Source organism: Gigantopelta aegis, chromosome 3 (assembly GCF_016097555.1).
Source record: "Gigantopelta aegis isolate Gae_Host chromosome 3, Gae_host_genome, whole genome shotgun sequence".
NCBI classification, from domain to species: Eukaryota; Metazoa; Mollusca; class Gastropoda; order Neomphalida; family Peltospiridae; genus Gigantopelta; species Gigantopelta aegis.
In genome coordinates this window covers 55,312,624-55,340,558 of record NC_054701.1, presented here as the reverse complement: position 1 = coordinate 55,340,558, position 27,935 = coordinate 55,312,624, and the positions used below count along the sequence as shown (strand labels likewise).

The window sequence follows — 27,935 nt, the reverse complement described above, 5'->3', positions numbered from 1 at the left end:
TTTGGTTTCTTCTCTCAATATCTGTGTGGTTCTTAACCATATGTCCAACGCCATATTACCATAAATAAAATGTGTTGAGTGTGTTGTTAAAGAAAACAATTCTTCCTTTCTTCTTTCTAATTTTTTTTCTCTTTTTCTTTTTAGTTTTAGTTTAGTACAGGGTCATGTATTATTAGGCCTCTTTTGCAGTAGATTATATTTTATGTAGCACACTAAATAATTTATTGTTATTAGTTTTTCTACATTAATTTCACTTTGAATAATTATAGATTTTGAAAATCTTTTTGTGTAAAGTGAAACAGTATCATTTAGAATATATTTTTCAACCTATATATTATATTAGACTGCTCCCTGCCCCACCCCCAAAAAAATATTTAATTAGAAATCTGTATTCCTATAAGTAAAATATATCATTATAAATGCTGATGAATGCAAATCTTTTAGATTAATTTTTCACGATAATGTTCGTATGGCTTAAATGAATTAGCACCACAGTAATGTGCTGGGTTGTTGGATCAACTGGAGTAGTGTTTACAGTGAACAACTGTACAGTCTGGTCAAGTGATTTGTTGCCAAAAAAGAGAAGAATATATATTTATCTTTATGGATAATTATTTATTTTTAATTTATCAATGCCATGAAAAAAAATTCTTGTTAAAATTTCAAAGCATTCATAATTTCCTATAATTGTTTTATTTGTAATCTAAAAAATATATATTTTAGGTTTTCTTGAACTGATCAACAATATGCTGACATCTGGAATAGTTCCTGCCTTGTACCCAGATGAAGAGAAGGAGTCAATTATTGGACAGGTAACACAGCATGGCAGAGTTTGAATTTAGCAGACATTACTTGTGCAAGTCCACCACAACTGGTCAAAGGCTGTGGTGTGTGCTTTCCTGTCTGTGTGAAAGCCCATACAAAAGATCCCTTGCTGCATTAGGGAAAATATAGCAGGTTTCCTCTGATGGCTATGAGTCAGAATTACAAAATGATTGACATCCAATGGCCGAAAAATGTTTTCTAAATATGCACTGAGATAAACGTGTATGGAACTGTGAACAGCACCATATAAGTTTATGATAAACAAGACATTTAATTATGCAGAGTTTTTGTTTTATGAACCATGGGCCCAATTTCACAAAACATTGTAAGCCTAATTTTGCAAGTAAACGTAAATCTATGACTAAACCACAATTCATATTACTACCTCACACTTTTCACATTTCATTGACTTTTGTCTTTAAAATGCTCCATTTTCCATAATAATGTAATTATTTTGCAGGTAATAGATGCCAAACACATGTAAACGTATGACCGGTTTAATTAACTGCTAGTCGCAGACATAAACTTATGATGTTTTGTGAAATGGGCCCCAGGTCCTGGAACTTTAGCCATTTTGAAGTTAGTGATAGTCAGCTTATGACAGTCATACTGGTAATACATGGTAACATAAGCTTTTCAGGTTTCTTGACACATTTGTGGTTAGCAACACATATTTTAACTAAGTCTAAATCCTTGTCTTTAATAATTTACAGCTTAGAAACGAAGCAGGAGCTGCAGGTTTCGGCCCAGCCAGGGAGAGTATTTGGCAGTACTTCGTGAACAAATCTGCAAACAATCTTCATATTGTGATGGCAATGTCTCCTGTTGGAGACACACTGAGAACACGGTGCAGAAACTTCCCTGGTCAGTAAATGGTTATAACATTAAACAAAAGTAATAATTAATTTTATTACCCCAAAGTTCAAACACTGGGAAAAGTAATTTTTGATAATTGTATTAAAATAATAACAATTATAAACAAAGTATCCTAAAAAGTAATGTTGATATTGATTTGAATTTTAAAATTTAAAATCAGATGAAGCTCGTTGAAAAGAAATAAACCTCAACATTTTAATGGCAAAGATTTTTGTACATGATTTAATCCAGTATTACCCTGATGCCTGATTGTTTTCTAGGCATGGTTAATAATGCAAGCATTGATTGGTTCTTCCCATGGCCCGAACAAGCCTTGTATGCTGTGGCCAGTGTATTTATCTCACCAGATGTAAGTATTGTTGGGAAACTCATAATCATGCATATTTTTTAAATATCAAGTACGGTACATTTAAGATGGAAAAAATATTTTCATGGTTTTATCACAGTATTCCTGTTAAAAGTTTGTAATTTTTTGCACGTTCATCTTATTTAGCACTGATATGTAGAAATATTTATATGAGACTGTGTGTTTTACCGATTTTATAAAATGAGTCTGGATTCTTGTATTGCCCAAGCAAGATAAGGGTGATACATCCTGACACAAGTTTTGTAAAATCAGTATGATTCACACGCGAGTGTAATAATTTCTTTATTATCCATATTATTTATGATATTATTTCTATGACTAACAGGCTAGGACCATGTCAAAATGTTTCAAATGTAACTCGAATGAGACGATGAAACAACATAATTTTCTGAAATGACGTCATTTTGGTAAGCGTTTACACAGAGCTAAGCCTGGTGAAGCCGCATTAAGTATGACGTCGTTTTTCAAAATTACGTCATTTGTTGTGCACGTTTAATCATTATGACACACGTGTGTCATACTGGTTATATTTCTCAGAATATCTTGAACTATGTGGTTAATAAAATTCCATATGTTGAATTTTCATAAACTGTCGTAATATTTTTTCATGTTATTATACAATTGTTATTATATTTTTAATAACTAATAAAATAGTTTGTGTACAATTCTTGAAAACTGTGTTTTTAATGTTATTAAGAATAAAGATGGTTCCTGGAAAAGAATGTGATTGCCTATAAGCTTTTTTTCTAGCAGGATTTTTAATAGATGGGTGTTTGTTTTTCACAGAATGCTTTGATTCCTGCTGATCATCGTGAGGACGTCGTGGGTCACATTGTTTTAGTGCACCAAAGTGTTGGTTTGTACAGTAAACTGTTCTTGCAGCGACTGCGTCGTAGCAATTATGTGACCCCAAAAAATTACTTGGATTTCATCAATACGTATCTGAAGCTGTTGAAGGACAAAGATCAATTTATCCTTTCCCAGGTAGGACTCAATGTTTGAAAGATGTTCTCACTTGTAAATCTGCTCATAAAATCCTGTTTAATGTGAAATATTTAAATGTTCATGTCAGTTCATCTGTTGTTAATCCCCTACCAGTTCTGCCGGAGGGAACTATAGGTTTTGCTTCCATCTGTTCATCTTTCCATCTGTTATGCATATGGTTTTCTTGACTTTTTTCCCCATTTGCATCAATATGTTGAGCTGAAAGGTTTTATACAGCTTTATCATTTAGAGGCACAGATGTTTTGAGTCTCATGGGGATTTGCTTATTTTTGGCAAAGTTATGGCCCTTTAACTTGGGTGATGGTTTTCAGGAATTCTTTTTTTCTCACAGTGCCTGAAGAAAACAAACTGAAAAAAACAGTTTTGGGGGGGGCAAATAATAGTAATACTCTCAGAATGCTTGTTAAAGAACACACTTGGTCTGCTAGCATGCAAATCTACCATTTTGTTTTAATAGTTGTTTCCTTAAGTCTTGTCATTTCACTATTGTTTAAATCCCAGATAGCAGATTTTAGATATTTATATCAATGCTCGTGAACATTTAATTAATTTTCAATGATTTTTCAATATTTATTTAACATTTTTGTACTTTTTTTTACCAATTGTAAATTGTCAATGAATCATCTAACCTACACTGGATAGTTTGAAACACTTATTTTGAAATTTTGCTTATGCAAATTACCATCATAATTGAAGATTTTAAAAATATGTTTTAGCTTTGTGTGCCTCGATGTTTTCAGACAATTTTTGTAGGGTGTTTTTTTCAAATTGGCACCTGTAAATTGTAATATTTATGAGGCAATTATTATTATATCTTTAATAAGTTCTGTCAGAGAAGTGAAAGTGATGTGTTAATAACCTTAATGAAGTGAGCACTGCTAATTCACTTCTGATGTGAGCTTCACACAACCATTTTGCATTCATCACATACTGCTTTGATGCTTAGCACTTGGAGGTGTGTGAAGTTATCTTACAAAAGCTTTTCTGTTGGTTTAATTGCAGTGTGAACGTCTAGCTGGAGGATTGCAGAAGATAGCTGATGCCAGTGAACAGTTAGCTGTACTTAATGACAAGCTGGCTATCCAAAAGGTGGCTGTCACGGAGAAAACTGAAGCTTGTGAAATTTTGCTTGAGGAAATTTTGTCTGGCACTGAACAAGCGACACAAAAGAAAAAACTTGCACAAATTAAAGGAAAAGAAATTGAAGAACAAAATAAGATCATTGTTGTTGAGAAGGTTAGTAGAGATTTCTGTGGACTTTATTAATTTAGTTTTTTTTAGAATTAATGTAACTGTTGTTTTTATTATTTGAACTTGTAATATTTTTTCCTTATAATAGATTTACATTATTATTACCCATATGGTTACAAATATCTTGGTACATATCAAAGTGATATGTCCCACTAGAATGCCAAGTGGGATGTAACACTTTTGACTTCATCAATTAGCACACAAAACGCGATGAGTGATATAAATTAAGATCGATTATTGGTAATAAATAGGATATTAAACTCGCTACCCCTTCGTATCATGTTTATGTCCCTCATGAAATAATTTTCATTGTCACTCGCTAAAGCTCGTGACAATTAAAAATTATTTCATGAGAGACATAAACATGATACGAAATGGAAGCTTATTTAATGTGCTATAAATATGTGGCATATTTTGGAACAATTTTAGAGAATTCAGGTGACTCGCATTTTATGTTTTCCTTTGGACTTTTTTGTCAAAAATGTATATACCTGTAATGTATATAAGATGTGTATATAATAAATCATTTCATGGTGCTTTCTTTTTTTGTAAAGTTTTTATGTCAACTTGTGAAGAAAACTATGAAATGGCCTGCATATATTATATTTTGTTTTTAATTGTAATGTGTTATTGCTTGTTACCAGAAAGAAGCTGAGGATGCTTTGGCTGAAGCTCTCCCTGCCCTTGAAGGTGCCAGATTTGCCCTTGAGGATCTGGATAAGTCCGATGTCACTGAAATCAGGTATGTTGAAAATACTCGGCACTTTGATAAATGTCACAAATATCATCTGATCCTTAGGAATTATGCTTCTTTTGGGAGCAATGTGCATAACATTAAGACTTTTATTATTTTGTTGCTACTTGATCTATGTTTTCAAAGTTAAATTATTCTTAATTTTTTTAAAGCAAAGGAAATTTGAAGTAGTACTACATGGTCATAACAGAGTTGCTTACATCAAAATTGTTTGCTTTTATGTTTAGAAGACTTTTTTACTTTATAATGCACATTTGAAACCATTTACACAAACTAATCTACCCATCTTTACTTTAGTAAATCACACTGCAAACCACCGGAGAAGATTCCACTTGTTCCTTTGAAAGGATTTACGCTTTTAGATTGGGAAACTAATGGAGTACTTAATAATTGATTATTAATCACAAACATTTGGAAGTTGAATAGCTAGCACACCAACAGAATTCTTTTGGGACATTCTATGCCCTGTAGTGTAATAAATGTGTTGATTGTGCACATAATTTCCCAATTAAATGTCTATGACAGGTCATTTGCCAAGCCTCCTAAAGCTGTGCAGACCGTGTGTGAATGCATCGTTGTTCTACGAGGTATCCGTGAGGTGTCATGGAAGTCTGCTAAAGGAATGATGTCAGAGGCCAACTTTCTTAAATCACTCACTGATATGGATGTTGACAACATTGGATCTCGCCAAGTACAAGCTGTTAAAGGTTAGCCATATATTTTTGGTAAAATATTTTTATTGGTAATCTAAAATCGTATGGCATTATAAACAGTTAAGAATCTGTGGATAGTTATTTTGTCGACTGTATAATTTGTGAAGTGATAGAATTAATTCTGTTAAAGTACTAAGTTATTATTTTTGGATATTCTGTTGGTATCATGCTTGGTATCTATATATTATGTTGTATATATTTATGTAGTCATAGTACTATAATTTTTCATTTTGTCACAAGTCTGCTTGGTCATATTTTGGGCTGGTTTCAGTCTTTAATGTGGAACCCTCTGCCAAGCTGTTGTATGCTGCAATAAATAATGGGTCATTATACAGTATTAAAAAAATGAAGAAAGAAATGTTTTAACATTATATCGTGAAACCCCTCTAAACCGGACACCCACGGGACCAAATAAAATATCAGCTTTTTGGGGGTTCATATTGACACAAAAACATTTGTTGTATTTTATTTGTTATTTCACTTAAGGAAATTGATAATGTATTTTAAAAAAACTGAAAAACCACAACGACAGTGAAATGTGCATAAAATGGTGCCTTTATGAGCCTTCGGTGAACAGATCAGTAATTTAGAATAAGAAGTAATTAACAAGTCAGTGGATTAAAGTCCTTGTTGCTCTGTCGATCTTTGAAGCAAATCATGAGATATGTTTGTCTAGGAACATATTTGTGAAGGGCCTTTAATCACATTCGTAATTTAAAAACACTAGAGCCGAGTTCGCAGTCAGGTAATCCAGCTGAAGTGATATTCAGAGCCATTAGTGGCGCCATAATGATTGATGACGGTCTGATCATCCAGTTTTCAGAGCTACAATTTACAATAAGTGAACATTTGGGGACTAAATTATTCGTCTGGTGTTAAGTTTAGAGAGGTTTCCAGTTTAGAGAGGTAAACTTTAGTGTTAAAAGATGCCAAAATCACGGGACTGTGGAAAATGTCTGGTATTGAGAGAATTCTGGTTTTGAGAGGGTCCGGTCTTGGGAGGTTTCACTGTATTAGTAATTTTATTTTGTTTTACTTAGGTTTGCTGAAGGACATTGACATGACTCCTGAGGACATGAAGAATGTTAGTAGAGCAGGTGGAGGTTTGCTCAAGTTTGTGGTGGCCGTCATGGATTACTGTGCTGTGGCAAAGGAAATCAAGCCAAAGCGAGAAAAGGTATGTGGTTAGAAACAGTTTGACACCTTATTTGAGTGTTTAATTACAATATGTTCTCTTGTTTTTGTTATCTTGTATTAATGTTTTGCTCTATCATCTGATCTCCTCATTAATGTGAAGAAAAGATTGATTTCTCTCCTTTATGCCATGAATTACCAGTGTGTGATTGGATTTTAAAAATTAATATGACCTTATTTTCTTGATACCTCACATAACTTGAATATCATTGAAATTAGACCATTTGCAAGTACAGTGAAACCTCTCTAAACCAGACACCCTTGGGACCAATACAAATGTCCAGTATTAAGAGGGATCCAGTTTAGAGAGCTTAAGTTCTGTACTGGTTTTTAAAAAGGGACTCTGTAAAACATCCAGTTTTGAGGGAATTCCAGTCTTGAGAGGTTTCACTGTATTTTGCTGAGTTTGCAGCAGCGGGTCAGATATGTTGGATTTTACATTGTAAAATTAGAAATTTCACACAGTGTTCTCAAATGGTTTTTAAGACATTGTTGATTTTGTAATACAGTAAGATCTGGTGCATAAATAATAGCCAAAGCATTTTCTAATAAATATCTTTACATTGTACAGGTAGCCAAACTGGAGCGCACATATTACCAAGCCAAACGTGATCTTGATAAGATAAACAATGAAATTAATTCTCTGGAGAAAGAGCTTGGAGAATTGAATCGAAAGTATGAGGAAGCCATGGCTGAGAAGAAAGCGTTGCAGGATGAGGCTGAGATCATGGAACGACGACTGATTGCAGCAGATAAACTCATTTCAGGTCTTGGATCAGAAAACATCAGGTCAGTTGACCAGTCACTCACTGAACACTGTTCATTGTCTTCTCTCTTAGTTTTGAAAAGAGTAATTAGCTCAATACAATATTTACAGCATAATTATAAGCATTAAATTTTATACTTGTAATTTTCTACCAGGAAAGTGTTTACTCAAACAGCTGACTTACATTACAACACTTTATAACAATGGGATCATTTACATAAATTTTATCAACATTTTCACAAATTATTCTCAGCATATTCATAAATTGTTCTCACTATTGTTTGTTTTAAAGGCATGCACTGTCATTAATCCCCATAGCACACATGGTTATGAAAATGTTCGTAATTGGGAACTGCCTTTAAGGTGTTAAATGATTTTTATTGCATTTTATTAGGTTCCTATAACGAGGAATCTAAAAATGTGTATTTCACATTCAACTTCTTAACCATTTGGTTGTGACTAGTTTTAACCTGCAGTTTACTTATTATTTCGTTATAAATATTTACAGCACATCTTCATTACACAAAGTAAGAAAAGTAAACATTTTCCTAAATTTATACCAAATTGCACATTACACTGGAACTATTTCTGTAATACTTAAGATGGACAAATGACCTGGAGGATCTGAAGGAGAAACGAATACGTTTGCTTGGTGACTGCCTTGTGAGTTCAGCCTTCCTCAGTTACGTGGGCGCATTCAGCTGGGAGTACAGAAACGACCTCACCTATGCAGACTGGATCAATGACTTGAAAGACCGAAATGTGCCACTTAGTGACCCTTTCAGAATTGAGGATCTTCTCACTAATGATGTGGAAATCAGCCGGTCAGTTCACTTATTTATGTTTATTTTGAAAACTTGCAATTCTGCCTTTATTAACTTTTTTACTTAATTTATTGTTTTAAAAAGTACAAATAAAATCTTATGATGAGTCCCATTTTGTTTAGAATCACTGTACAATCAGCATTATATTAAATTATAACCCTATGATTTATAAAAGTATATGAAAAATACTTATTGTTATGAAGTGGAGTTTTTTTCTTTCTTTTTTCTAACCAATTAAAAATTATATAATTTTACTTTTGATTTTGAGTTCTGATTTCAGTCTTTTAAAGTTACATCATTTCATTACAAAAATAGTGGGGTCATCCATAACCATATCCATATGCACATATTTAGTGTTAATTCTGGGGAGGGAAGTGTATTTTGATTCAGTATAACAATTGTCTTTTCAGAGACTTAATCAGTGTTATTGTTCAGTAATCGTTACTTTAATAATTTTTGGGGTAATCATGTTTTTGATATATTTTATAAATCTGTAAAAAAACCACACCCTTATTTCTTATATTAGGCCTGAGTTGTTTTGGGGGCTATTTTTTTTTGGGGGGGGGGGGGGTTACAGATTTTACTTTTTGTTAGTCTGATGAGTGGTAGGGGGGAAAAATCAGTTATTAACCTCAAATCATTTCAAATAGACCAACCAGAATAGTTCTTTGATTCTTTATTGTTAAGAAACATGTTAAGTGGTACAATGGTGAAGTAAATATAATGTTTATTTATAACTGAGTATTGGACAAAACCATGTAATCTATAATTCTATGTCTTTGATCACTTGCTAAAGGTTGCTTTAAATAGCTACACTGAAGACTAAGCATCCATCAGCATTGTTGAAATATTTTGTTTCTATCCGTGACCCAAGGCTTCATATATTTTGTAAATTTTTAGCTGGACATCAGAAGGTCTGCCTCCAGATGAGCTTTCTATTCAGAATGGAATCTTGACAACTCGAGCAAGTCGGTTTCCGCTGTGTATAGATCCACAGCAGCAAGCTCTGAAATGGATCAAACATAAGGAAGAAGCCAACAATCTAAAGGTTTGTGTTTGTACAATATAGTTCTTATGTTCGTCGGTTTTAATCGTTTGCTAGCACATGTTGAACATATGCCACATAGTTCACTTCCATTTAGTTGAATTCCCATAGTTTGAAATGTCATTTGGTTGAAAACAAATGACTGGTTACTTCTGGCATTATCTACCTGTCAAGCGTCTTGTTATGGTAGAGTCAAGAAATTAAATGAGGTATGTTTACCCCATGATAGCCATGGAAATCGAAAAATGTGAATGGATATATAGTAAACAAGGGTCTATTACCGTATTTGACCGGAAATAAGCCCATGTCTTTGAATAAGCCCCCCTCCGTTTTGATAGCATTTAAGAAATTAGGCCCTCATTCGTAAATAAGCCCACCCCCAACTTCGTCACCTTATAAATAACATGAAACTGCAAGTTTGCTCAAAGCTCAGTTAAAAGGTCATACCTCCTGCAGATAATTAAACACAAATGTAACACAATATTTTACCACCAGTGAGATTTAGCAGTCTAACAGTAACAGTGTATAACATTGTTTCCAATTGCATGCCTGCAGTATTTCTTTGAAGTACACAAGCCCAAGTCTGAACCAAAACCAATGTCTATTTTTACCACCACACTGGGTCCGCAGTTAATGCTAATTAGGCAAATACCTTATTCTGATTGGCTAAGAACAATGACCTAGATTGACAATTCGTTGTAGTGTAAGCTGGCTGCCTGTGTCACAAATGTGTGTATACGCTATTGAGTTTGTTAATTGCTGTTGTTTTAAGTCTTCTCAGCATTAAATTTTGGATGTAAATAAACAGAACTGGTAAGTAATTGTAACATGGAAGGTGTGTTTCTGATAATTAGATACTAGTAAAAAAACCAATTTAATTAATAAACAATTATTATTTATTAATAACAAATGGAACACTAATTAATAGGTGCTACTGAACTTTTTTTGTTTTCTTCCTAGTTCATTTAATTATTATTATTTATTTTATTTTATTATTATTTTATTTTTTTCTCAACAAAACTGGCCCCTTGTCTGGGAATAAGCCCACCCCATGCTAAGCTCACATTTCTATAGACATTACCTGTCCTCAAACAAGTGCACCTCCCCCCCACGCAAGTGGTCTGGTCCGAACATCCCAACAGCCAATGGGATGGCCTAAATTCTTCTACTGCATACTGCTCTCTAGTTCCGGTCACATGACTGTAACTTCCTTCTTTTTCTCTTCGCTAAAGGGTCTGGACGTCCTTTTGCTTGGCTCTGTTTGGAGTCAACTTTTATAAGACCTTTGGTTTTGTATTAGTGTTTGTGTGAAATGTTTTTCACCTTCGTTTTCATTAGCTTTCGTATGTTCTTTTCGCGTATTTCACTTGACTTCCAAGCGTTTAATTACATGAAATGTTGTTTATATTGCCGGTTGTCGTGTCGGACGCCATTTGCAAAATGGCGTCTGTGTTGACTGGCTTTGTGTTTGGGTGAAATGTTTTTCACCTTAATTTTCGTTAGCTTTCGTTAGCTTTCATATGTCTTTCGCGTATTTCGCTTGACTTGCCAAGTGTTAATTACATGAAATGTTGTTATATCGCCGGTTGTCGTGTCGGACGCCATTTGCAAAATGGCGTCTTTATTTACCGGCTTTGTATTTGTGTTATGGTTGGTTTTTTCTTTCTTTTCACAGATTGAAAAATTACTATTATCATATCTGATAATGTTCAGGCGACTAGTTCGAGCGTGTTACGCTGCAAGAAGTTAGCCGGCGGCGACCCAGGTTGTCGTGTTCGTGTGGCCTCACTTCTAGATGCGACCTTTGTGCGGGCTTGTCTGATGTCGAGTTCGCGGCTTACCTGAAGGTGGTGTCAGCGAGGACCAAGAAGGTGGAATCTTCGAGGACCAAGAAGGTGGAATCTTCGCCTTCGATTGCTGACTCCGTGGCGGAAGAGTTACGTTCAATTCTACCGACCATGCTGGAAGAAACAATGGCGTCAATGGCGACCTTACCTAAATCGGCGAGTTCGGGGTCAGGTCCTGTTCCAGTCCCCTCTTCAGGGGGTGCGGCTTCTTCAGCTCCACCGTTACTTAAGACTTCGGATGACAGGCCTGCGGTCTCTACGCAGCCCTCTAAGAAGCCGGCTCATTCAGATAGACGCTCCACGGATTCCAAGGCTCACCGATCTTCGGCGGGGAAGTCCCCTTCGGCGCATCGGAGCCGGGACCGTAGCCGTTCCACATGACCTGTATGGCTCCCTACGGGTTCCACAGATCGTCAGCGCCAACCTTCAGTTGATGTGGCTTCCAAGGCCTCCGAGGGCTAGACGGGACCATCCACGGTCCGGTTTAACCAGCGGCTTCCATTACGGTACATCGATTGGCCTGTGCTCGAGTTTTACGAGACTTTGGTGATGAAGCGCCTGCGGCATCTGTCATTGAAGAGCCCGACTCTACGGACCATATGACTATGAGGGATTGCTTGGCGGCTGTCTACGACATGTTGCCGTCCTTGCCACATCCAACGACGATGTGGTCATCCGTTCCTTGGTATCCACACGGGACCGCCCACGGTCCGGTTCTCCGGTATCTCCATCGGGCCATGACCAGAGCGACTGGCCTGTTCACGGGTGCTACGTGACTTTCTGATGATGTATCGGTTCATGCGGTGCTGGAAGATCTGGATGCGGCGGACCACTTGTCACTGAGGGATTGTCTGGCTGTCATATCTGATATGCTACCGCCGCTGGCCCATCCACCGGTTTCAGCCAAGAAGGGTCCGGGTTCGATGATCGCCACGGAGGTTCCACCGGCAGATATCGGCATTCGATCGTTGGCTGCCACAGGCCCCCGTCGGTTTACACAGCTACCAGTAACTGGCCCGTGCGTATCGTTGTTCCAGCAAGCAGACGGAGCCCTGTAACGAATTGGAAAATTGCGTCATCGGCTCACCGTTCGGTACCGTCGTCCCGTGATCGATCGAAGTGGTGCAGTGTCCAGGGTTCCACCGGCTCCTGCCGGTCCGTGTACATCGTACCGTCCACACCAGTCGGCAGCTGATTCGGCGTTCAGGGTTACACCGGCTCCTGACGGGACCGTCCACGGTCCGTGTTTCCGATGCAGCCAGTACATTGGATCGAAGTGCCTGTGCCAGGTTACTGACCGATTTTCCAGATGATGCGTCGGCACCTTCCGTTATAGAAGATCCGGACGCAGTGACCCACATGGCTGTGACTGTTTGTCTCGCTGCGGTGTATATGCTTTCGTCACTTCACAGTCCACTCGCACCATTCTAGAAGGTTTCCGTTTGAGGACTGATCCGATGTCGGTTTACTTGAGTAGACTTCGTTTGTGCCGTTCCCCATTCGTCACAACGAACGTATCCCGTCTTCAACCTATCCTTCAACGGTGTGACGCCGGCCTTGGATGACGCTGTTTCCGGCGGGACCAGACGTCTTCCTAGAACTTACAGATTGGCACGTCCTGTCGATGGCTTCAGTTCAGCGTACATGTTGTACATGGCGACCATAACTCCTCATGTGCAGGATGCCAGAGGATATGCCTTGTTCTAGCCGTCGACTTTGATGTTGGTCTACCTTATATCTTCCGTGACGTCGATGTGCACTACGATTGCACACTATCGTCAACCGACTTGCCTGAAGCGATCCATTCTTGACTTTCAGCACAAGCCGGTAATCTTGGCAGACCTGTGGTCTACATACGGCTCTTTGCCGTGAAGGGGTCGACGTTACAAGCGTTCCGGGTTGGTGACGAAGAAAGTCTACTGGTCCGGTCACTTGTGTTGAGATCCCGTGCACCGATATTCTCTTGTTCGAGGAAGGTTCAGCGACATTCGGCAGATCGTTCTCTATATCCGGTGGCGATGCAAGACAGTCGCTACTTCCGCTGGTTCCGGAAGTTATCCAGTTGCCATCACGTGGTACGGGGGTTTTACCGTCACCGTTTTCCTATGGTTCATTGCGGCTTATCAACTCACTGACGTTTACTGTTGTTACCGCCAGAGTTCGTGACCGATGCTGTCTAGATGGTCTCTGCTGCTGTTTCGCACCGGGTGGTGTGACGGCCGTGGATTTTAGCCGGTTGCTGTTTTGCGTTGCTTCACTTCCAGGTATATCGGGCATGTAGCGTAGCGAGTTGCTACGCTGTCTTGGCTCTTGCCTGTATCACGGGGTCGCTGTTTCCGATGTCTTGATTCCTGAATCACTCTATTACTGTTTCATGAAGTATCATTGCAAGAGTAATTTTGACGTCGGCGCAACATTTTATGCTTCGAGGTCGCGGGATCCAGTTTGTTTCTGAATCCATGCATTCAGTACAATAACGCAGATTTGCTGATCCGGTTACCAGTCGCCTTGCAGTCCAGTCCCTGTTGGTGGCTGTGGTTTCCAGATGAAGCCGATCTACACATCAACCTGTTGGAGATGTTGTCAGTTACGTCATCTTTCATTGGCGAGAGATGCTGTCAGGCGCCTCTCTCATGGTAGCCACAGACAGTACTACCGCGGTGGCTTATATCAACCGTCAGGGCGGAACCCACTCCAGCAGTCTGCTGCAGTTGACTTATCGTCTCTACAAGCTGGTTGACGAGATTCCGTTGCAACTTCGGGCTCGCCATATTCCAGGGGTTTCCAATGTACTAGTCGACACACTGTCTCGGCCGTCGTCTCCACAGCCGACGGAATGGATGCTCCATCCCGAAGCGTTTCGATGGGTGTGCGACAGATTTTGGACACCAAACATCGATCTCTTCGCCACACGATTCAACCATCAGCTGAGGGTTTACGTGTCTCCGGTGCTGGATCCCGAAGCTCTGGATCTCGACGCCTTGGCCATCAGCTGGGAACAGATGGACGCGTACGCTTTTCCTCCACGAATCCTCCTTCCAAGGGTGCTTCAGAGGTTTCAGCTGTACCATTGTCGCCTGTTACTCATTGCTCCAATGTGGCCATCCAGGATGTGGTATCCAGATCTAATACGTCTTGTCGATCCACATCCTTTACCGCTGCCAGACTGGGATCATCTGTTGCTGCATCCCACGTCAAGACTATACCATCCACGTCCGCAGTTGTTCCAACTGCACGCGTGGACTTTATCGCCAAGAGTTTGAGAAAGAAAGGTTTTTCTTCACAGTCTACGGCGGCCATTTTGAAAGGGCACAGATCATCTACTACTGTGGCTTACAACGTCAGATGGCTTTGCTTTCACCGAGGGTGTGTCCGGCAAAACCTCAAACCTCAGACGATCCAGATACTTCGTCTTGCTGGGTTTTTTGGCTGTATCTGCGGACCACTTTACGATTAAAGGGGTCTACCATCGCTGGGTACGTTTCGGTCATCGCTACTGTTCGTGATGTCGCTACTGGAACGAAGTTATCGGGTATTCCTGAGATCCATAAGATGATCAAAGGGTTTCGCCTTGATGATCAAGTACACCGGTTTCGGCCACCAAGATGGGACCTGAATCTGGTGTTACGAGCGTTATCGACCGCACCTTATGAGCCGATCGAATCCTCTTCCCTGCAAGACTTGATGCGGAAGACGGTGTTTTTACTCGGTTTTGCCACGGCTGCCCGTGTCTCAGAACTCCATGCTCTTGATGTAGACTTGGTACGTTTTCACCAAGATCGGCGTGCAGTCAACTTGGGGTTACTCATGAACTTTGTTGCAAAGAATCAGTTACCAGACCAAGCGCCTCGTTCGTATGTTGTGCAGGCCCTCTCCTCTATCGTTGGTCCGGCGGACGTTGAGGACTTGGCGTTGTGCCCTGTCAGAGCCCTGCACCAGTACATCGAGAGGACCAGATCTTTTCGACAACATCGCAAAAGACTTTTCCTTTCCTGTAACCAGAGTCGGTTGAGGGACCTTACCAAGAACCGGTGGCCACCTGGATCCGGTCTTCTATCCTGACCGCCTATCAGAAGGAGGGTTTACCTGCTCCGTCTGCTTCTAATCCGCATGAACTCCGTGCCTTGGCTGCCACGATGTCCCTGCACTGCAACACACCCATTCAGCACATTATCACTGGTTGGTTCTGGGCTACGGACTCCATCTTCGCCAACTATTATCTGAGGGATGTCTCCACAGAAGACGTTGAGGGGTTCCATCATCTGGGTCCGGTTGTTGCTGCACAGACTCTGTTGAATACAAGCCGTCCTCGTCGCCGTTGATGTCTGTCTGATTCTGGGCTGCATACCGAGATGTCCATCGAATAGACAGATGAGGATTGCTTAGACTTTTGTTCTTTTGCACAGTTCACGTACTGGTGCCGGAACTTTTGTCTCGATAACCTTTACCCTGCACTGCATGTGGTTATTGGTTGTCGTTATTGAACTAACAGATCTTTGGTGTACTAGACAGAAAACACTCGGGGGTCTTGTTTTGTTCAATGTTCTGACGGATGCACCTCATTAGGTTGTCGCTTGTTATTGAAAAACTATAACACTTCAATACGTGAGGGTTACCTAACACCTGCATCCCTGGTGGCTACGTCTTCCCACCCTGTCAGAACCAGCATGAGATGTGGCTTCCGCCTCCTGGTCCATGTGTTCTAGGAGCCGTACCTGCCACTGCTGACGGATGCCACCATTCTGGTTGTTGTTACTAACATCACCTGCATTGGTCTGTGACGGGCATCCCTAGGATGAGGGCTTACCAAGGTTGGCCTTATTCTTCCACTAGTCAGCCTCTTTCCGGTTGGGGAGTTATCACAAGCATCTACGGATCTCGGCACCCACCACCATCTGTTGAATGCTGCACTTGTTTGAGGACAGGTAATGTCTATAGAAATGGAGAAAACTTGAGTGTTTTCTCTTTTATAGATACATTACCTGTCCTCAAGATTCATCCCGCCCGGGCCTCCCCGCTTCCTGTTCTCCGTGCGATGCGCTCAGGGAAAAAGAAGGAAGTTACAGTCATGTGACCGGAACTAGAGAGCAGTATGCAGTAGAAGAATTTAGGCCATCCCATTGGCTGTTGGGATGTTCGGACCAGACCACTTGCGTGGGGGGGAGGTGCACTTGTTTGAGGACAGGTAATGTATCTATAAAAGAGAAAACACTCAAGTTTTCTCCAATGAGTTGTCTTGGCCCCCTGGGCTTATTTCCGGTCAAATACAGTAATTAATTCAAGATGTTTAAAATTAGATGAATGCACTTTGACAAGTTTGGATTTACATAGTGAGGTTGATTATTAATCACATGGTGACTAACTGGGTTGATCACAGTGGCTGCATTCCAGTCCTCTTATGGAATCACCATCAACCCTCTGGTCTGAGGACAACCAAATGAGACAATACTGTACACTATGTCATAATTTGAGCTTCAGTAGTCTTGAAGTTGAAGTACAGCAACTTATTTTGTTCACTATGATCTAGTATTCTGGTGAGTTTTTGTATGACATGTTTTTGAGTTTTGTTTTTCTCTGTGATCGATGATCTTCAGTCTGACACTATTCCAGAACGTGAAGATCATTTTTAACAATTTACTCGTTCAATTGTTCTTTTTTACTGTGAAAAGTGCAAAATAAATAAGATTGTTTTTGGTCATGGACAGAAGGTTTTAACTAACATACAGATGTTGTTTGTTATTATGTGCTGTACTGAATTGAGAAACGCCTCAATATTACTGATAAAAAACAAGTTCATTTTTCCTTTATGTTTTTTCCCTGTTTTATGTGCTATAAATACCATGTCGTTTTTACACATTACAGTTCCTGATTAAACAATGTGCAATATTATATATTGTTGTTGTTAAACAGTGTAGCAATTATTAGCTTGCTTTATACATCTGTTTTTAAACAAAGATTATGATCTAAATATTCTTTCCATTTAGGTGTGTACATTCAATGACAACGACTTTCTCAAGCAGCTTGAATTGGCCATCAAATACGGATTTCCATTCTTGTTTCAAGATGTTGATGAATACATCGATCCCGTAATTGACAATGTCTTGGAAAAAAATATTAAAGGTACAGTTATTTTGTATGATTTGTTCATAATATAATATAGCAAATTTGTGCTTTTATATACTGACGGAAAAAACAAAAGCAAGTTTTTTTACTGTGGTAAATATTTCAAATGTTTTATTGATGATTATTTCATTGTTTGGATTTTTAAGTTACGTCTTCATTACTGAATACATTTTGACAAAGTTTTGTTGTGTTAGCACAGACGGTGTTTGCATGGATAACATTGAACTGTGGTTACCCTACACCATTTCCTGATCCAAATCAATAGCGTGTGTGCTGACCCTGAGCTGTAGTCACTGCTCTAGCTCTCCTTACCATTGACCCAATCAAGTTGTTTATGGTCTTTTGTTGGATGTTATTCCACTCATGAAGAAGGGCCTTCGTGAGCTGAGCGACATTGTTTAGGACGTTGACGCACTTCCCGACCCTCCTGTCCAGCTCGTCCGACAAATGCTCGATCGGGTTCAAATCTGGACTGTAGGGTAGTCAGTCAAGTACTGGGACATTGTTTTGGTTGAGGAAGTTAAAACAAACCCTTGCAAGGTGCGGCCTCACATTATCCTGCTGCAACGTAAGGTTAAGCGCATGGATAAGTGGAAGGACGTGAGGCCTGATGACCTGATCTGGATATCTTACGGCTATAAGATTGCTCTGGATGACCACGAGAGGTGTTTTCATGCCATGGGAAATTCCCCACCCCAAACCATAACAGACCCTCCCCCAAATAAATCGTACACGTCTGAATATCGCTCACCTCGATGTCGATAGACACGTTGTGGTCTATGTGACCTGTAAAGTAACAACTGAGACTTGTCAGTGAGTAACTCCAGTGGGACAAGTGAAACCAATTTGGTGCATGTTCACGCAGCCATTGCAGTCGACATTGACGTCGCCTGGGTGGGAGTTGCGGACCAACGTAGGGACATCATACGTCGTGGCCTTAAGTTGAACTCCCACAGCCAATTTTTAACCGTTCATGGACACGCTGAGTGCCCACAACCTAACTCGCTGTCTGAAGTTGGTTACGGAGGTATGTGAGACGTATGCCTCTCATCTTGACATGGCAACATAACGTGTGGTCGTCTGCACCTGGGGTGGTCAGCTAATCTTCCTGTGGCTCTGAGATGCCCCACTAAATGAGCTATTGTTGGCTCATGTACCCCAAATTGCTGGGTGATGTGATGTTGCGATTGCCACTGCATAATTAGAGCAATAACCCAACCCCTATCAACTTGTAACATTCGCAGCATTTTACTTTTCAATCGTGTTGAAATGAAATCTTATGCACTTGGATGTGTACTGTTCAAAACTTTGATTTGGTATGGTGTTCAAGTCCATAGCACGTGGCAGTGGCCCGGATGCACGCTTTCTTGACAAATCGATAAAAAGTATGCAAATTCGCACATGCTCACGGATGACCCAGTTTTAACCATTGATTCTTTAGACAGTACAATGAGGTAGCTATGTGTCAAATGTTACAACGTGGTATATTGATAAAAAAAAGTTATATTACCAAAATTGAACTTGCGTTTGTTTTTTCTGTCAGTATATATTTTTGGAGAATCTTTTGTATGATTATTTGCAGGCTTGAAAAATGTGGTATGTGGTTCCCTGTTTTCAGTCAGCCATATTTTTGGAATTGAGTGATGAAATATAGGATACTTTATAATTTTTACTACCCAAGATATTTTTAGAATTTGTTTCATTGAAATCTGAAGGAATCACCAGGTGAGTTGACACAGAATGACCCCATTCCATTACTTGTCACAAAGCCTCTTTAGACTTGCAGCAATATTTTTGAAGTGTTCGACAGAAAGGTGTTCCACTGGGATGTACATGTATAAGTCCATCCCATCCTCCTGCAGAAATGTTTTTTATAAATAATTTCAGTTTTGTTTGATGTAAGAATAAAAGTAAAAAAATTTTTTTAAATAACAAAACAATTTTAAAATACTATTTTTGTGTCCAGTTTAGAAAACAATCTGCTCAGGAAAAAATAATTTGTAGTAAATTTCATAGCATGAAAAAAAGACGTTCTCCATGGGATGGACTATAGGTATTGGTAATGGGTAAGTGTATGTTCATGAACAAAAATACTTTTCTACATGTCTAAACATTTAGATTATAATACAGTGAAATTCCTGTAAACTGGACACCATCAGGACCAAGTAAAATGTCTGGTTTTAAGAGGTATCCGCTTTAGAGAGGTTATTTTTTGTACTGAGTTTTAAAAAAGGACCATGAAAAATGTCCGGTTTTGGAGGAATTCTGGTTTACAGAGGGTCCGGTTTTGAGAGGTTTTACTGTACAAACATATATGATTTCATTGATTAAAGATATACATGAATTATTTTTAATGCTCTTTTTTTTTTTTTTTCTTTTTTTTTTTTGGTGCAAATCTTTGCATGTTTTAAATTGATAAATGGAATAATTACCAAGTATTTATAATAATATCTATATTTTGATAGGTGGACAGGGTCGTGAGTTCGTGGTTCTTGGAGACAAAGAAGTTGACTATGATCCAAACTTCCGCCTGTATCTGAACACAAAATTGTCCAATCCTAAATATGGACCAAATATTTTTGGAAAATCCATGGTTATAAACTACACTGTTACTCTGAAGGTAAGACCATGAATGAAATTAAACATATTTGTAGCATGTTAAAGCTATTTTTCAACATAAATCGGCACCAAACTGTTCTTTTACTGGCCATATGTAAATTGAATATGTTTCAATGTAAATTTTAAAAAGATGGACAGTTTAAGCGTAAGTTAAGTTAAAAAAAGGTAAAATTTTAATATACAAATCTAACATAAATTGATTAGTAATATATTAATTCTCTGGGGACATTTGGTATTTAAGCAACTTTAATTGTACAACATTTGTGTTATTTTTACATAAGTTATCAAAGATGTTTTGTTATAAATATTTTCACATTCAGAGAAGTACAAAAGTGTTGATTATTTATTTGTTATAACTGCATTTGGATGTTTTCTCCATTATAGGGTCTTGAAGATCAGTTGCTCAGTGTTATTGTCAAATTTGAACGAAAGGAACTAGAAGAACAAAGAGAACGACTCATTCAAGAAACAAGGTATGTAAACATGAATTTTAATTTTAAACTCTTAAAACAGCGTATTAATTTTACACTTGCTAGGCCTAACAAAACAAGCAATCGGATGGCACATTTCAGTAGCTATTGTGATTAGAGCTGGGCGGTATGCCGTATATACTATCCGGTATTGGTATCGTATCAATACCGATTTACCATACCAAGCAAATATCAAACTACAGAAATTTCAGTATTGACATTTTTTTCCTGCCATTTAGTAACACTATATCTAACAAACGCAAAATAGCTGAGAAGAAGAAAGATATGAGGGCCTTGAGTATGGAATTTAATTTTATTTAGTTGAAATTAGCGGGTGAGACTACTCGGGCATGCATTTAAAGCCGAGAATACTGAAAATACCGCTTAATATTGAAATCTGTATTGTATCAATACCAAATACCATACATATACCGAGGTAAATCACCCCAAAAATACCGGTACCGATACTGAACTTGAAAATTTCAATACTGCCCAGCTCTAATTGTGATGTTGGTACCAGCAGGTTTGACGATGATGTGTGTGTCATATATTGATATGTTTTGTGGTTTGCAGTATTGAATGATTTTCTAATTGTGTACAACTTTGTACTACAAATTGTAGTGAAAACAAGCGTTTGCTGAAAGATCTTGAAGACTCACTCCTGAGAGAACTGGCCACGTCTCAGGGAAACATGTTGGACAATGTAGAGCTGGTGGAGACGCTAGAAGAAACTAAGACCAAAGCTACTGAGGTAAACCATTGTGTGGTAAAACAGTTCTATAAATAGGCATGTGGAGAGTCCTTGACAGTTCCAGCAGGTTAATTCTGCTTTTATAGATGGCAACTAAATGTCATTAGTCAGTCAAATTTAGCCTTTTATGCAGATAAGATTAAAAGTTGAAGCTGTTTGTTACGATATCAAGTGTTTAATTTGTTGCTGTAGGTATCAGAGAAGTTGAAGCTGTTTGTTATGATATAAAGTGTTTAATTTGTTGTTGTAAGTATCAGAGAATTTGAAGCTGTTTGTTATGATATCAAGTGTTTAATTTGTTGTTGTAGGTACCAGAGAAGTTGAAGCTGTTTGTTATGATATCAAGTGTTTAATTTGTTGTTGTAGGTACCAGAGAAGTTGAACTGTTTGTTATGATATAAAGTGTTTAATTTGTTGTTGTAGGGATCAGAGAAGTTGAAGCTGTTTGGTATGATATCAAGTGTTTAATTTGTTGTTCTAGGTATCAGAGAAGTTGAAGCTGTTTGTTATGATATCAAGTGTTTAATTTGTTGTTCTAGGTATCAGAGAAGTTGAAGCTGGGTGCTAAAACTGCAATTGATATCGAGAAGCTTCGTGATGGTTACAGACCTGCTGCTAAGCGAGGAGCCATCCTGTTCTTCGTCCTGGCTGAAATGTCGCTTGTGAACACCATGTACCAGTACTCACTCGCCTCTTACCTGGAAGTATTCGAGTTCTCACTGAGAAAGAGTCTGCCAGACTCAATCCTGGTGAAGAGGTTGAGGAACATAATGGATACATTAACACACAATGTGTACAATTATGGATGTACTGGTTAGTGCATGTTTTTGGGGGGTTTTATCATACATTTGGCAAAAGTGGCCAAAAGAGGGTGCAGCTACACACTTTTACATTTTTATTTTTATTTTTATTCTTTTTGTGGGAAAGAAGGAAGTTGCAGTCACGTGACCGGAACAGGAAGCAGAGAACTCATTGGAATATTTTAAGCCATCCCATTTTATGTTGGGCTGTTCATACCAGACTACTAACAGGGGTAAATGCCATTTGTTGAGGTCAGGTTAAATATACATAAAAGAGTTATTACTATTATGGCTAGATGTATGAGACTGATTATTATGTTTCTAGATAGGCATGCTTTTAAACTCTTGAATAAATTGTTTTTGTAATTCATTTGCAGGTATATTTGAAATGCATAAGCTGCTCTTCTCTTTCCAAATTACTTTAAAATTGGAACAAGATCAGAATTTAGTTACCCAAGAACAAGTGGATTTTTTCATCAAGGTTTGTGCACCACAACAATTACAGTTATCATATACTCTCAGCTATTTCACTAACTTAATACAGTTTTTATATTGTGCTGTAATAACAAGAAAACCTTAATGTGTTATGAATTCAAATAATCATAGATATCCTTTCAATGGTCCTACACTCTAACACAAAATTTAAATCTAAGATTACAAGTTACAAATATGGATTAAAGTGTACATTTTTTATTTGGCTAAATTGCCACACATGAACATACCTAGATGCACAATTAGGAGAGGTGCTCAAATGCAACAGTTAAAATTTACTACATTCTGTTATCTAGTATATATAGATGATCAATATACATTTATATTAATGAACGTTTGTTTATCAGATTATTTTTGTTATAGTGTTAAAACATAATGCAGCATTCATATTGATAAACATTTTCATGAGCATACAAAGCATATGTTAGGTGGGAGCAGCTCAATGCTAACATGTGCTTGTAAAACAAAAGTATTGATTAAAATATTCCGTACAAAATATACATTTTTGAGGTCCTCATTTAGGAGGGGAAATGTGTACCAAAAAGGTGTATGGTTTCTGCACTTGTGAAAAATGTTAATTGTGAATGGCTACTGTTTATTTGGATGGACAGTTTGTTCCATTTAATCATGTATTTGTTATTGTTACACAAAACCATTTAGCATTAAAGCAGTGCAAATTATATTAAGTTATATTATGTGACATGTTAAGTATTTGGCTTAAATCAGTTGTAATTGTAGTGCATGTTCCTTGAGTTAACTAATCACAAATGTCACAAATAAGCATAATTTAAAGAGTTGATTAAGTATTTATTTAAGTCTCCAATAAACCAACAAGTTTTCATTAATATTGCATTTCCATACACGACAATATTTTATTGTATTTTCTTAGACATTTTTTGTTCATTTTGTGTATTGGCCGACCCATCTTCTCATGATGGCATTTGGAGGCTTGAAAAGTAGGCTAATACACAGTGATATATGGTAATTGTTAAATGCATATGCATATATACTAATTTCCGTAACTTTGTAACCATTATTTTGTTATACCACTTGATAAATCTGTTTTTCCTTTGTTGCATATTGCTTGAACCAATGCCAGTAGAAGTTCCATTAAGCTTAGAGAATTTTCATTAATTGAAACCTTGCTATCAATTTTCAATTTTTTCTATCCAGTTGATGTAGTTTATTTTAGACTACCCAGTATTGTATTTTATTGTTACTGCAATACCATCATGTTTTGTTCAAATTAATATTACCACAATGATTCAGTTTGTCCATATGTGATAGAGATGTTTTGGCTCTTTTTCGTTTTGTGCTGGTGTATAGCTAATATTTTCCATTGTTTTTGTTTTCTAGGGTAATATTGCACTTGAGAAGAGCCTGCGACAGAAACCTTTCAGCTGGTTACCTGATGAGGGATGGGAGGACTGCGTTCATTTAGCAGAAGTGTTACCCGACACTTTTGGTAACCTTCTTGATGACATTGAAAGAAATGAAAATGTTTGGCAAAAGGTATTATTATTTTGTGTCTGTTGTGTCTTTATTTGTTAATTTAATGCAGTGCTGGGTTTCAAAATTAATTTAAGTTATGCCAAAAATATGCTGAATAGTAATGACTTTTAAGAAATGTGTTGGTATTGTAATATAAATTGACTATTTAAGAAAATATAATTATTACTTGATTAGTATAGATATTAAGCCGCCTTTTGGAATGCAGACAAAAATGAAATGCGGGTTGTTTGTGTTAAATGAAGCAGCCTACTGGAAGTTACTTTCAGTTAAAAACAAAACAAGTGGCTACTATTAGTGAACACGAATGTTTTGAATATACATTTCTGGAACTAAAAAAAAAGAAAAAGAAGATGAAGTGTTCAACATTTTAAATTGTTTTAACTAATACTTGCTGAATATTTTCTAACTGATGTTTGGTAAGAAGTGCTTTTCAAATATGGAAGGGCAGGATGTAGCCCAGTGCTAAAGTACTCACCTGATGCACAATTGGTTTAGGATCGATCCCTGTCGGTGGGCCCATTGGGCTATTTCTCATTCCAACCAGTGCTCCACAACTGGTGGGTACTGTCATGTCTGTGGGATGGTGCATATTAAAGATTCATTGCTGCTAATTGAAAAGAGTAGCTCATGGATTGGTGGATGTGGGTTTTCTCTCCAATTATGTCTGTGGTCCTTTACCATATGTTTAATGCCATACAAGCATAATTAAAATGTGTTCAGTGTGTGGTTAAATAAAACATGTATTTCTTTCTTTAATTATGGATCAGGGTGTAGTCTTTACCTATCATGGCACTAAAAAAACTCATGATATATTCCCTTTGTTTAGAATGCAAAAATTAAAAACATTGCCATTCTATGTAATTTCTTCCAAGAAATGTAAATGCAATAAATATAATAATTTTATACCAGTTACAGTTACTATAATTTTATTTTAAATAATGAAGGAAACAGATTTAGCATACGCTAATAGTTCACTAGAGCCTCCAGACATCTGTTGGACATATTTTTTTATGTTGCAGTTTTACAAGATGTGTTTTAATTGACCATTTTTGTTCTTTCAGTGGTATGACCACGATGCACCAGAATCTCAGCCGTTTCCATTAAAATATGAAAAGTCCATCTCAGAGTTCCATAAGCTCATGCTTCTGCGATGTTTCCGTATAGACCGGATTTACCGAGCCATTACTGAATATGTGACCAAGTGTATGGGAGAGAAATACGTCACTCCACCAATCATCAGTTTTGAGTTGATATTTGAACAGAGCACACCAATGTCACCTATTGTGTTTATTTTGAGTCCAGGCTCTGATCCTGCCAGTGACTTGTGGAAACTTGCAGAAAGGCTAGCATTCGGTACCAACAAGATAAAGTACTTGTCCATGGGACAGGGGCAAGAGAAGGTAAAGCTTTATTATTATCAGTATATATTTAGTTGTTGGTTTTCAAACTAGATAAAGGAATATTACTAGTTACCTAATGTTAGAGTCATGTGACATATTAGCACGTTAGAGTGGGGTGATGTTTTTCACCCTTTTTTTTCAATAACAAAGAGTGATAGGTCAGCCTGACTTCATAAGATATCACAGAAAATGGAACATCATTTGTAATTTGTGCATATATAATGTGTGAAGGTCCATGACATGTGTGAAGGTTCCTGACACTTGATAAAAAAAATAAAACTAATACAGTGCACTCTGTCCAAACCAGCATCAGTGTAATCTGGATTTCTGTGTAAACCGACACAATCGCCGAGTATCATTTAATGACAATAGCTTGGGATAAAACTGTCTAATCCAGCACCCTGTGTTACTGGCACATTTTATCAGTGTTCCTCGAATCTGATTTAGACCGAGTTCAAGTTTGTATATGCATTATTTTAAGAACTGTGAAAATGTTGATAAAATTCCATTATGTAAGTTGACCCTGCCTATAAGTCAACCCCTCTTTCTCTGGTAATAAAATAGCAATTTTTGCTTTGACCGACTTATAAGACGACCCAATTTCTGTGGCAAGGTGTTCTTGACATTACTAAATGATGACAAACATATCATTCTTATTATAAGGTTGTGGAACAAGAGGTCTCAGATTACAGTTATCTTCCCATTTGGTTGTCCAAAATCCGGAAATTTGTCCACGCAAGTAGTCTGCTGTTTGACTGTGATTATTTCATGGTAGACAGCTATGAAGTGGCAACTATTTGACTGAAGTTGACAGGAGAGAGTATGTAATTTGTAAACATGTGTAACTTGTTGACATTGAAGACTTGTTTGTGGTAATTCTGGCCCATGCAAAAGTAGTGCTTTTTGTGTAAAAGAGGTGTACTCCAGCCAGGTTTAGTGGGTGTGTTTGTTTAAACCAATATCCTGGCAGAAAGAGCTGGACAACAGGGGTTGTCCTTTGCAGGGTATGTGTCCCCCAGGCAGGCAAAGGTACATAGCAAAATCCACGGGCCTGCCGATATTAATAAAAATGTTATAACCACTAAGGCTATATAGAAACATATAGTGCAATTAATTGTCATCTGTGGCCAAGATTTTTCGCTTCACAAACAAACAAACATCGCCATACTTATTTTGTTACTTAAGCTATTTCCTCCATATCAGTATGAGCACCCTCTGTAGTATGTTACGTTTTATAGTAACATGAAACATTGTTTTTATTTGAAGCTAAATTTATGTAAACAAATACAACAAACAAGGTGGGGTTTTAATGTATACATTTTTACTACAGTTTTTTTAAAAATAACTTCATAATTACAACCTTCAATAGTAAATGCCATAAAATGGTGTCCAATTTCAAAATAAATAATTGTCAACAAGTACAAATATAGCGTCTGTTGTATTTACAGCTGAATCATTAATCAAACGCACAATGGCTCGGTGACCACCCCCAGAAATCCTCATCCTCACTGTCCGACTCCCCAAACAAGGTTTCGAACTCGGCCAGCGCCATGTTGTCCTGGTACAAATCATCGTCCTCTTGTGTTTCTTCCCCAGCTTCCTGGGCCCATTCTGTTTCAGTTGAACTGCCTGTTCCCACCAAATCATTGTACAGTTTATCGTCCTCTGTACCATCTAAGGCATTTGAAATGCCATACTTCAGAATTTTTTTTTTTACCATTGCATCCAGAATATCGTGCCATGCTTTCTTCACCCATCCAAATACAACTTCCAATTCCTAGGCGCCTCAGATTCCCTCCCTTGGTGAATTGTTTTGTTCCTTCTATCATCCATTCATTCCACTGTTTCCTCATGTTGCATTTAAATGGCTTGTTTAAACACACATCTAGTGGTTGCAAAAGAGAAGTCGTTCCTGCGAGAATAACTGCTTGGTGAATTTTCATGCCTCCTAACGTTTTCTTGATGCTATTCATCAAATGAACACAAAACATGTCCTAAACCAACAGCGATGGGCTGTTCAACAGTACCCCGAGCCCTTTTATACCACACATCCATTAGCCACCGTTGAATTTCCTGATCGATCCATCCCTTCGGCTGTGGGGCTACAAGAACACCTGGTGTCTTTTCCTTTGGCAGAGTTTTCCTTTTAAAAATCACCATAGGTTTTAACTTAGTTCCATATACCAAAAATGCAAAAATAACAATGAATTGCGATTTCTCTGCACCACATGTCTTAATAGACAGGTGTTTTTTTCACTTTTCACATGGGCAGTTGAATTTGCAGGCATGTCTAAAAACATC

General features: G+C 37.9%; 1 protein-coding gene across 1 annotated transcript in view; it reads left to right on the top strand.

The window, feature by feature from the left end:
* Nucleotides 1-27,935, top strand: part of LOC121368270 (dynein heavy chain 10, axonemal-like) — a 123,635-nt gene that overhangs the window by 82,588 nt on the left and 13,112 nt on the right. The window contains exons 47-65 of the mRNA XM_041492927.1: nucleotides 724-812; nucleotides 1,539-1,689; nucleotides 1,962-2,050; nucleotides 2,855-3,052; nucleotides 4,076-4,309; nucleotides 4,969-5,066; nucleotides 5,604-5,785; nucleotides 6,832-6,968; nucleotides 7,557-7,774; nucleotides 8,354-8,575; nucleotides 9,476-9,623; nucleotides 17,452-17,587; nucleotides 20,056-20,210; nucleotides 20,594-20,682; nucleotides 21,301-21,430; nucleotides 21,970-22,243; nucleotides 22,608-22,711; nucleotides 24,079-24,234; nucleotides 25,296-25,634. Of these exons, the coding sequence (XP_041348861.1) occupies nucleotides 724-812; nucleotides 1,539-1,689; nucleotides 1,962-2,050; nucleotides 2,855-3,052; nucleotides 4,076-4,309; nucleotides 4,969-5,066; nucleotides 5,604-5,785; nucleotides 6,832-6,968; nucleotides 7,557-7,774; nucleotides 8,354-8,575; nucleotides 9,476-9,623; nucleotides 17,452-17,587; nucleotides 20,056-20,210; nucleotides 20,594-20,682; nucleotides 21,301-21,430; nucleotides 21,970-22,243; nucleotides 22,608-22,711; nucleotides 24,079-24,234; nucleotides 25,296-25,634 (3,149 nt within the window). The remainder of the gene's footprint in view (nucleotides 1-723; nucleotides 813-1,538; nucleotides 1,690-1,961; nucleotides 2,051-2,854; nucleotides 3,053-4,075; nucleotides 4,310-4,968; nucleotides 5,067-5,603; nucleotides 5,786-6,831; nucleotides 6,969-7,556; nucleotides 7,775-8,353; nucleotides 8,576-9,475; nucleotides 9,624-17,451; nucleotides 17,588-20,055; nucleotides 20,211-20,593; nucleotides 20,683-21,300; nucleotides 21,431-21,969; nucleotides 22,244-22,607; nucleotides 22,712-24,078; nucleotides 24,235-25,295; nucleotides 25,635-27,935) is intronic.